Here is an 11,099-nt window from a genome sequence, read left to right on the forward strand (position 1 = left end):
AAAGATGTAGCAGTTTATAGTTGCTCCATATCAGTGGCCATAGGGCAGGTCACCAACAACTGACACTTCATGTTCTCATCAGTGCTTATACCCTCTAGGCAATACAATAATTAATACCATCCTTGCTGTTCTATATTATCATGAAGTGATTCGATTTTTAGCATGTGTAATATTGTATTTTTCAATGTGTATACATGCATTTATCAGTTGAGGTCTTGCATTCTCAGTTGTATTAAAGGTACAGAAAAATTGTTTGGTCATGATAATAATATGAAAATAATAGTAATAAATAAAAAGGTGACATTGTGGTAATGGGTGCACCCAGATATTTGGAAATTGCATGTTAATTTATGGATGAGGTGTGTAACCAATTGGAGCCAATTATGTGTGTCCAGCAGTGGCCCGCAATTCACAGGTAAACATGATTCAGTTCAGATACCTGATACAGGTTCCTCCAAGCTTTTAAATGATGAGCACTGGGGGATTAATGGAATAAAATTAACCCAAAATGTAGGCGTGAACTTGTGCTGTTTGCTTGTTCGCAATCGAGTTTCAGTCGGTGCGATGGAGTAATAAATTTTTTTTGCTCACGATTGACAATGCAAGAGTGGTCGGTAAGTGTACTAGTCTACTCTACCGTGGTTTAGATGGTGTTACCTGCCCCGTAATGAATGCCGTTGAAAATATAATTAACGATTAAATTCAGCTGATTAAGATTTCTTGATGCAGCTTAGAAGAACACCTAGGATTTGAAGTTCAAATGGACATTATTGTGCCGCTATGCCACTACACAGTTGGTTGGGATTGATCTGTCAGTGATCAATGCAAGAATTATAAAAGCAAAAGGTTATCACCAAGCATTATTTGGTATATGGGGATATATGTATATATAGGGGGGGGGGGGGGTAATATGGGATAGGGATAAGGTGACTGTTTGTTCTTGTAGTGGGGACTGCCGTACCCGTAGCATCGGACCACGTGTATTAATAAATTGTTTGAACGCTTCTGCGTGTGTACAACCAGCATGGCGGCTATGATATTTGGGCAGTGGCGGATGCGATTTTAGGATGGCGGGGCTCGACGATAGCCCTGGCGGGCCGCAGCGTATAGTGCCCTTGAGAACGCTGCTAAAACAAAATATACATGCATACATATAATACAATCAACTGTGAAGCACAGGAGAGATGACTGTTTTGGGAATTGTCAAACGTAACACTGGCTGTAAATTAATGCATGCAGAGGATTTAAAGCGATAGTCACAATTTAGCTTCAGCTTTGAGGGAATGTCAGACTGACATGGTTAAGCCCTTGGAAGAACCGCTGGGTGTTTGAAGGTATTTTATGCATATTGGTAATTGGGTTGCATTCAGGGAAAAAATACACGGGCTCTTCAAACTTCCGAAATCGCTCCTGTGAGCTCAAAATAGCTCCCGCTAAAAATTTGGACGAGAGGTATATTTTCACAGACTTTGAAAAAAGAGCTCCCGTGAAAAAAAAAGTAATTTTTTCGCGTGGTTACATTAGTTTTGTCTTGTCTTTTAGGGACTGTGGTATGGACCCTACTTGCGTCCTATGCATCGAATGCTTTCAGAAAAGTACCCACAAGACACACCGACTACAAGGTGAGTTTCTTTTAATTATTGTATTCCCCTACGACAAGTCGGCGTAATACTAGGTTTCATGTCTGTCCCAGTCGCTGCCCGCCGCCGCAGACACTTTCCCTTCCGCTCTATACTCGGCCCCCCGATTTACCGCTTAGCGCGACCAAACTTGGTCTACTTACATATCTTGGGGAGAAGGTGTGCCGTGTACTAAAACCAGGACACCTGCGACTTTTATTTGACTTTGACCTAATCAAATCATATTCCTTTCCGCTCTATAACTCGGCCACTAATTGACCTAGCACGACCAAACTTGGTATACTTATTACTTACACATCTTGGGGAGAAGGTGTGTCGCGTACCAAAACCAGGTCACTGCGACCTTTATTTGACCTTGAAATTGACCTTGGCCATATTTACCTTTTGCTACATTGCACTTCCATCCCTTATTCCACTTTGCATACATTGCCATTATGTACTGTTTCCGTGCAGCACAGTATTATACAGTAAGATTCTTTTTATAGTGTGTTTTTACCACTGACCTAGACAGTCTGCAGCCCGGATCCGCGCGAAGCGCGCTTCGCGCCACCTGTTGGCGCCTTTTGAACGAATACGCTGCCTCTGCCAATATCACTTTTACGGTTATGTAAAATGGGCTGTAATCGGTGAATTGAGGAGTTCTGCTGATTGCAGAAGCTTTCGACTGTTGCACGTAGGGCGAGAATAAATCCAATGGTCCGTTATTGCTACTTGTTTTGGTTGGCGCGTTAGGTTTTATTTTCTAGAAAAGCGCGATTTCGAATTTTATTTAATTCCACGCCTGAACTTATTCTTGTAGATATCGCGGCCCATAGATGGCGTGACGAGGCTCTCTTCGAGGGATTTTGCCAAGAAATTTTCTTTAGACTGGCCCGCGGGCAGAGTTTGGCACGCCCACTAACTTTAGTGTAGCGAAAGAGACTTGCCCGAATTAACGTCCGTACCAGTCTTTTGAGCACGGCAGACCTGACTGATTTATGTGTTTACACTGATGTATGTCTGAGCGTCTGTTATTACCCCTTGCTGTGATGTTTCGCATCATGACGTCAGACTTCAAGCATGTATATATATAGCAGAGCAGTAGGCCGTACGGCAGGCACGGTAGGTCCTGGTAGTTACTAGTACTAGTACTGTCATAGTGCTGGTAACTTAGTAGTACTACTACTACTAAGTACTAGTAGTAGAACTTAGTAGTAAATTATTGTAACATGTACTTGTAGTAATACAAGTATTCGTAGCCGTAGAGGTGTGCGAATGTAATCCAAGTGTCTCTTGGATGTTGCTGCAGTGGCTGGTACGATGGAATATATGCAAAAACGGCAAACGCAACCTTTACGCACGGCACGCGGTTGGTGAAGTACATCGTTAGAATAATTACTACTAAGTACTACTAAGTAATTAACTTACTAATAATGACGAACCCTAACCATAACCCTAACCTATATATTGATATAATATTATATTTATATGATGAAGTAATGACATTGGTTTTATTGCCCATGCCATACATTGGGGCCCATATAAATATTGGGAGCCATGTTCTCTATCCTTGAACCACTAGTACTACTAGACTACTACGACTACAAGAAACGCTCTTTGCTAGGTTAGAATACCCCTAGGCTATACTCACCAGGCACTGAAGCGTTTCAATAAAATATAATGCTAACTAAATACGAAATATATTTACTACGAAATTGTTAATGTTTCTAGTATAGGCCTACTCTCTTTCAAGAAGGTGCGAGGTGCAAAGGCTATATAAGACTACGACTCGCTCCCACCTCGATTAGCCATTGAGTGTACTAAGCTAAGCGCGAGAGTGGCGAGAGAGTGCCAGTCTATGGGCTATAGGCGGCGGGCAGGCGGCGCACTGCTTTCGAACTTGCCGTACGAGCCTCGCCATTGGAACGTTGCAAAACGTTGCAGCGTTGGGGCGCGAAGAGCGCCGGTAGTGTTTCTGATTCTGACAGCCGTTTCCATTACTGGGCAAGGTTCGCGAATGTCAGAATTTCGACAGTCTTTCTGTGATTTCGCGGGTGACACAGCTCGGTTACGACAGATTACTCGGTAACAGTTTTTATAACAAGTGAACACTGTTTCACGTCCAAATGTCTACCCTCTGTGTCCCGCACTAAAATTGCGCGGACTCTTCGCTGCAGCTATGGATGGATCCGTGCCGACCACCCGCCAATCCCACCTACCTCCCCGCAAATCACAATGCTCATCGCTTTGCGCCTAGTAAGAGTCCTTCGGCAGGACTAGTAGAATCTTGGAAGGACTAGTACATTTTTTCTTTTACTAGTCCTGTGGACTAGTGAACTAAAATGGTTAGTGTCTAACCCTGCGCAGTGACCTGGTTTTGGTACGCGACACACCTTCTCCCCAAGATGTGTAAGTAATAAGTATACCAAGTTTGGTCGTGCTAGGTCAATTAGTGGCCGAGTTATAGAGCGGAAAGGAAATATGATTAAGGTCAAAGTCAAATAAAAGTCGCAGTGTCCTGGTTTTGGTACACGGCACACCTTCTCCCCAAGATATGTAAGTAGACCAAGTTTGGTCGCGCTAGGTAAATTGGGGGCCCGAGTTATAGAGCGGAAGGGAAAGTGTCTGCGGCGGCGGCAGCGACTGGACAGACATGAAACCATAGTATTACCGCCGACTTCGTCGTAGGGAATACAATAATTAAAAGAAACTCACCTTGTATCTGTGTGTCTTGTGGGTACTTTTCTGAAAGCATTCGATGCATAGGACGCAAGTAGGGTCCATACCACAGTCCCTAAAAGACAAGACAAACTAATGTAACCACGGAAAAAATTACTTTTTTTTCACGGGAGCTCTTTTTCAAGTCTGTGGAAAATATACCTCTCGTCCAAAATTTTACGGGAGCTATTTTGAGCCTCACGGGAGCGATTTCGGAAGTTTGAAGAGCCGTGTATTTTTTACCCTGAATGCAACCCAATTACCAATATGCATAAAATACCTTCAAACACCAGGGTTCTTCCAAGGGCTTTAACCCATGTCAGTCTGACATTCCCTCAAAGCTGAAGCTAATTTGTGACATCGCTTAAATCCTCTGCATGCATTAATTTACAGCAGTGTTTACGTTTGACAATCCCAAAACAGTCATGCTGTGCTTTCACAGCTTGATGTATTTATATATGATGTATATATTGTATAGCAGGGTTCTCCAAGGGCACTTATAGCCTGGCGGCCCGCCAGGCTATCGTCGAGCCCCGCCATCCTAAAATGCATCCGCCACGCTAAATATCATAGCCGCCATGCTGGTGTACACACGAGAAGTTCAAACAATTTATTAATACACGTTGGTCCCGATGCTACGGGTACGGCAGTCCCACACAAGAACAAACAGTCACCTTATCCCTATCCCATATTACCCCCCCCCCTATATATACATATATCCCCTATACCAAAATTAATCTATGGTGTATAACCTTTTGCTTTAAATATTTTGCATCTGAACTGACAATCAATCCCAACCAACTGGTGTAGGCTAGCTGGCACAATAATGTCCATTTTCATACTTCAAATCCTAGTGTTTTCTAGCTCATCAAGAAATCTTAATCGTGAATTAAATCGTTAATTAATTTCCAACGGCATTATTACGGGGCAGGTAACCCAGTCTAACACGAGGTAGAGTAGACTGGTACACTTACCGACCACTCCTGCCATTGTCAATGGTGACAAAAAAAAATTTATTTATTCATGAGAGGTGAACTCGATTTGGAACCAGCAAACCAGCAAGTTCACCCCTACATTTTGGTATTTTTATTCCATTAATCCCCCATGCTATCATTTAAAAGCTTGGAGAACCCTGTATAGGTATCTGAACTGATCATGTTTACCTGTGAATTGGGGCCACTCATGACACACATAATTGGCTCCAATTGGTACAACCTCATCCATAAATAACATGCATTTCCAAATATCTGGGTAGCACCATTACCACAATGTCACCTTTTTATTATTACTATTATTATTATTATTATTATCATGCAAATTTTTCTGTACCTTTATATACACTGAGAATGCAAGACCTCAACTGATAAATGCATGTATACACATTGAAAATACAATATACACATGTAAAATCGAATCACTTCACTTATAATTAGAACAGCAAGTATGGATATTAATTATTATGCCTAGAGGGTATAAAGCACTGATGAGACATGAGTGTCATTGTTGGTGACCTGCCTAGGCCACTGATATTAGCAAATATAAACTGTACACAGCTGTACATGTGTCAAAATGTGGCCGTCCAAACCTATTCATTGCCATCCATACCACAACACGGCCATATGAAATTACCACCACAGTGGCACACTAGAGTATTTCCATTTCATAGTGTTAGGGAATACTACAAACCTATTATACCCACAAGGAAAACAACACGGCTGCTAAATTACAACCGAGTAGACAAGCCCAACTTCCAATCAGGAGCACTTAAACTGTGCACTGTAGTTTACAAAACAGTCTAAATAAAACAGATTATGTGCTCTTGTTCTAATGTAGGCCTATCTAGATTGGAAACAACTGGCAATAAACTCTCAATGTTCTTATGTTAATAGTAAGCATGCAAAAGAAATTATTCAATCAACCCTTCTTAATGATCAAATACTCTACAGTCTACAAGAAGTAATGCAAAATATGGAGGAGTGGAAACCTGCTTCTGTAGAAAATATTTTTGTCGATAGCACCTACAGCAGCATTCATGTCAGCTTTCATCTCATATAAAATGTTCTATAGAATTAAAATTTCATCCACACAAATTTAAAATATATATAAGGTATGCACATTCAGCAATTACTGAATGGTAATATGAACACAAGTCGATTTTATTTTATTGATGGAATTTTGATTTAATGCAACAATTTCTTCCCAAATATATTTGGCATGCCTATAAAATAACTGATAGCAGATGAAAAAAGTTTAGTCAATCTTTAACAATTTTATTCTACTCTTGATAACTTCAGGCCTCATCCACTGAAGATATCAAATAAGATGATAGCCATAAAAACGCCTGGAAGCATTTAAAGATTCTAAGAAACAGACCAAGGCCACTGATGAAAATTTAATGGCACTGCCTGTGATGTTTACATAGCATAATATGCACATTGGACCCCTGCAAATGTTAGATGACCAGAATAACTTTTACATGATACAATATTCTAGTTTAAATCCAATGGGGGAGTTTCGACCCCTCTGCATTCATACACACACAGTATTCCAGAAGCCTCCTACTCCTAGTGATAAACATTTCGGGTACGCTATCTAATCATCAGCCAAATAGAAATGAATATTATAAATACTGACTGCCAATTCCCATGCCCACAACTATCCCATTACTAACAGCTGCATATTGCAAAATCGTTACGAGTGTTTAAAAGCACAAATAAGCATGTACACACTGGCACGTGCCAGCCTCTTCACCCACAGGTCTCGATAGTGGCCCAACCACTTCTCTATACTTGCGCGTTTAAAAGGATCATCTCACAGATCATATATATCATAAATCGAGAAATAAATAAATGAAGACTAAATTAAGTGTCACCTGTCAGCATACATATTCAGGGATAAGATTGGTTAATTAAATTTTCAGCTGAAATTTAAATTACACACAGAGGAGTGAGCAATGCGAGGACCGTAGGTCAGAATTTTTTTTAAAGAATGGTGCAATTTGGTGCATTCTAAGCTATTCTGAACACATTATAGGAGACTCTTGAATCACCTTTTCAAGTTGTCAAAAGGAACAAACGAACTATGAATAGGAAATCAGGGGGCTGAAAATTTACTCAAGACATAAGCTGCCTTTGCTGCGACGAAGATTTGAATGAAAAAACACAATGCGAATGCGAAACAATCAGTGCATAGTCATGCAACACACATGCGCAACAGCAACATGTAAACCCGGCCCCCAGGCCAGGCATGGTCGTTACGTGATCAGCTACCTCAAATGTCTGCCCCTCTACTGCAGCCCGTGAACGAGGATTTTCTTTTCTGGTACGCAAAAACAGATACACTGTATACTTCGCTGTCAGTCTACTGTCTACACTCTACAGTCTACAGTCAGGTGCTGTTGAGGGTATATAATTTAAATTGTTACATTGTTACCCCCCTCCCAATTTTCTCAACGAATTTAGACGTTTCACAAAAACGACCCCTGGGGCTGTCAAATCCGCGGAAGAATCTCATCCCTGCATATTACCGATTACTTCAGAATTAAAATTATTATGAGTTTGTGCATGTGCAACACCAAATGCGGCCCTGCTATCCTGAGATTTGCGAGAATAGAATTTTCAAACAGTCCAACAAAACTAGTGCAGGTAGTTACGCGACACAAGTTTTTTTATAGACTGAAACATCTATCGAGATGTAGACATAGGTAACACAGTGTATAAACATTACGACAATCATCATGACACCTCTATCATAACTACAACACCCCGCTACACGTCAGCACTTCAATTTCATATATTGCCAATTTACAGATCTATACTACAATATTATCTTTGATCGGAGAAGGGGGGATTAATTACCTGCAGGAATATGTTGGTTCTCCCACTTTAAACACCTTGCCACACAACTGTCGAGGGTTGTCCAGATTTTTGAGCTGGCTGAACACTTCCTGAGGCTCGCCACCACAAATAAATAACTCCAGGGGAAATAGTAGGGATTTTCTGAAAAGTTGTTAAATACATATTAAAGCAAGAAAGAACAATCTGGTAACTACACACTAGTGACAAATCTCCAATGATAAAATCATTGCAACACAGACATTAGATCTCTTTCTCCGAAGTCTATTCACTAGATCAAATTCATTCACATGATCTTACCTATTTTTATCCCAGAATAAATTACTGACATTAGTTCTAATGTTTTATATAACTTTAAAAAAAGACTAACCTAGTTTCATCTTCTTCCAATGGCTGATTTCCAGGTAAATATAATGGACTGCAGATTAATGGAACTTGCTTTTTCCAGTGTGACCGCAAAGCTTGTGCTAACGTCCCTTGTTGGAAATGATTCTGCCAGCTCTGCTTGCAAGAATAGTTAAACACGCCAACAATGAGCATGTTGGCTTCTCTCGACATATAGAGTAAATGTTTTCCAAGCAACCCGTCAATACCAGTTTTCAACCAAAAATGTCACATGACTCAATGTGGTTCACTGACACTACTATTACTAGTCAGTAGTCGTTGGCAAATGGCCAAAAATGTATAATAAAAAAACATGACGTCAAGCACTTGCAGTATAAATATAAGTGAATCAACTGGGAAGGAAGAGCATAACACCTTGCCTAGACTACGATAACGCAAATATGGCCTGCCAACATGATAACGAATGCAGTTGCTACCCGAGGACTTGGGTCTTGAACGAAATACACAGGAATGCGCGAATGGTAGGCCTACTTAGTTAGTTACGATAAAGAATTACCACGGATTTAAATGATCCTATTTAGTGTACAAGTGCAACAGAAATGCTATATTCAAATGCATTAACATAACGCAAGTCCAAAAAGTTTATACCTAAATTTACTAAGTAGGGGCCTAATAATACGAATCATTGGCCTAAATCCCTAATTATTTTGATTTTGTTTTAGTTTTAGAAAATTCCAAGGACATACGAATAAACCCCCAATTTAATCATCACGCATACTATAATCATGTTCGCCATGTTGTATGGTGACAAATATGTCAGTAACGTCAAAAATCATCCTTACTATTACTTGTTGATCACATATTGTCGAAGAACCACCAGAAGGAAACATGATTTTCTCTTCTCCGGCAGCCATCTTGAAAATTTAATCCCATTGATAGAGGGAGTGTGTATCGTAGAATTTGGACCGCTAGCGCATGCGCGCAAGCTATTGGTAAATATTGGCAAAAAAATGGTAGAAAAAAATTTCCAAAATGAATGTTTAAGAATTGGATACTCCAAGCGCACAGCAAGACACCACTAGCGGCACTAATAAAATAATATATAATATAATATATATAATATAATAATATAATAATATAATACCAATAAAAGATAGAATAAGTTATAAAAAGTTAATGTTATTGCAATACATTATTAAGTTAGAAAATGATAGATTAATGAAAAGAGTATTTTTAGAATAAATTAAAGAAATTGGAAGTAATTGGGCAAATGAGGCTTTAGAAATCTTGAAGGAGTATGACATAAGTATGTCACTTATAACTATTGGTTCGCAACATAAGAAAGAATGGAAAAAATATATGAAGGAGACTATTTTTAAAACAGTAATTATGAGAGATACCACATGAGGTCTGGTGAGAAAACAAAAATGAAAATGATAAATATCGAAAGCTATGACAAAATAGCTCTATATATGACAAAACTGTCATTTGATGATGCATGCCTTGTGTTTAGGTGTAAGACGTGCATGATTAACTTAAAAAGTTATTTTAAAAATAACTACAGTAATGATATATGTGATTTGCGTGACGAAAGGAAAAAAATTTGGAGAAAGAAGGAAAAGGAAAGAGGAAAAGAAGGAGGAAAGGAAAGGGAAGGAAGGAGGAAAATTTGGAACATTTATACTCGTGTAAGGTATATAGAGGGTATAATAAAGGGGAACGAGTAGAATATTGGAAAAGTGATGACCCAAAAATACTAAAACCAGCACTAGAATATGTTAGAAAGGCATTATCAATTAGAGAAAGTAAAATGATTAATGCTAACTTGTAGACAGAATTTCCTTATCTACAGGATTTCCCCGCACATTCCAAGAGAATCAGTGCCTTGTGAAATACAAGAGAGGGACCCAAAGATACAAGATACAAGATGCAAGCTACTAAAAGCCTCAGAGCTACTAATTTTTCCTTTCCACTGAACCATATAGTCAACTATAACCAAAGCACTTAAATCAACGATTAAGTTGATTTAAGTGCTCTGCTATAACTATAACTATATATATATAACTATATAGTGAACTATTACTGAACTCAGCAGATAGATAACAGAGCACGTATATATATGATATACGTCACGTGCTCTGTAGATACATGGCTATTATAGATGAGGGGGTACAGGGGGTTGTTTTCCTCCCGCCTCCCTCCCCCTCTCATCCCACCTCCCTCCCCTGTCCTCCTATCTCCCTCCCTCAACACCTCCAGGATCCTTTATAGTCTTTATATTTTGCATTTTCTTTTTTAAATGTCACTTAGTTTCTCTGACAGTTTGCGTAATCCTGTACAATGTATTTTCTCATGTATTTATTTCTCGTGCTATGGATTTCTTTTATTTTTCTCTACTTAGTATACTCGATCGCGCATATATCCAGCTCGATCTCTCCTCTCTCTCTCTCTCTCTGTCTTTCTGTCTCTCTGTCTCTCTGTTTCTCTGTCTATCTGTCTCTCTGTCTCTCTGTCTCTCTGTCGCTCTGTCTATCTGTCTCTCTGTCTCTCTGTCTCTCTGTCT

General features: G+C 39.6%; 1 protein-coding gene across 1 annotated transcript in view; it reads right to left on the reverse strand.

Annotated features, from left to right (window-relative positions):
- LOC106807112 (E3 ubiquitin-protein ligase UBR2-like) overlaps positions 1–9,455 on the reverse strand; it is a 32,422-nt gene extending 22,967 nt beyond the window's left edge. The window contains exons 1-4 of the mRNA XM_014809373.1: positions 9,379–9,455; positions 8,562–8,692; positions 8,195–8,335; positions 4,335–4,413 (exon numbers count right to left, since the gene is read on the reverse strand). Of these exons, the coding sequence (XP_014664859.1) occupies positions 4,335–4,413; positions 8,195–8,335; positions 8,562–8,692; positions 9,379–9,450 (423 nt within the window). The 5' untranslated portion in view covers positions 9,451–9,455. The remainder of the gene's footprint in view (positions 1–4,334; positions 4,414–8,194; positions 8,336–8,561; positions 8,693–9,378) is intronic.
- Between the last annotated feature and the right edge of the window lie 1,644 nt (positions 9,456–11,099).

This window comes from Priapulus caudatus, unplaced genomic scaffold (assembly GCF_000485595.1).
Source record: "Priapulus caudatus unplaced genomic scaffold, Priapulus_caudatus-5.0.1 Scaffold196, whole genome shotgun sequence".
NCBI lineage: Eukaryota > Metazoa > Priapulida > Priapulimorpha > Priapulimorphida > Priapulidae > Priapulus > Priapulus caudatus.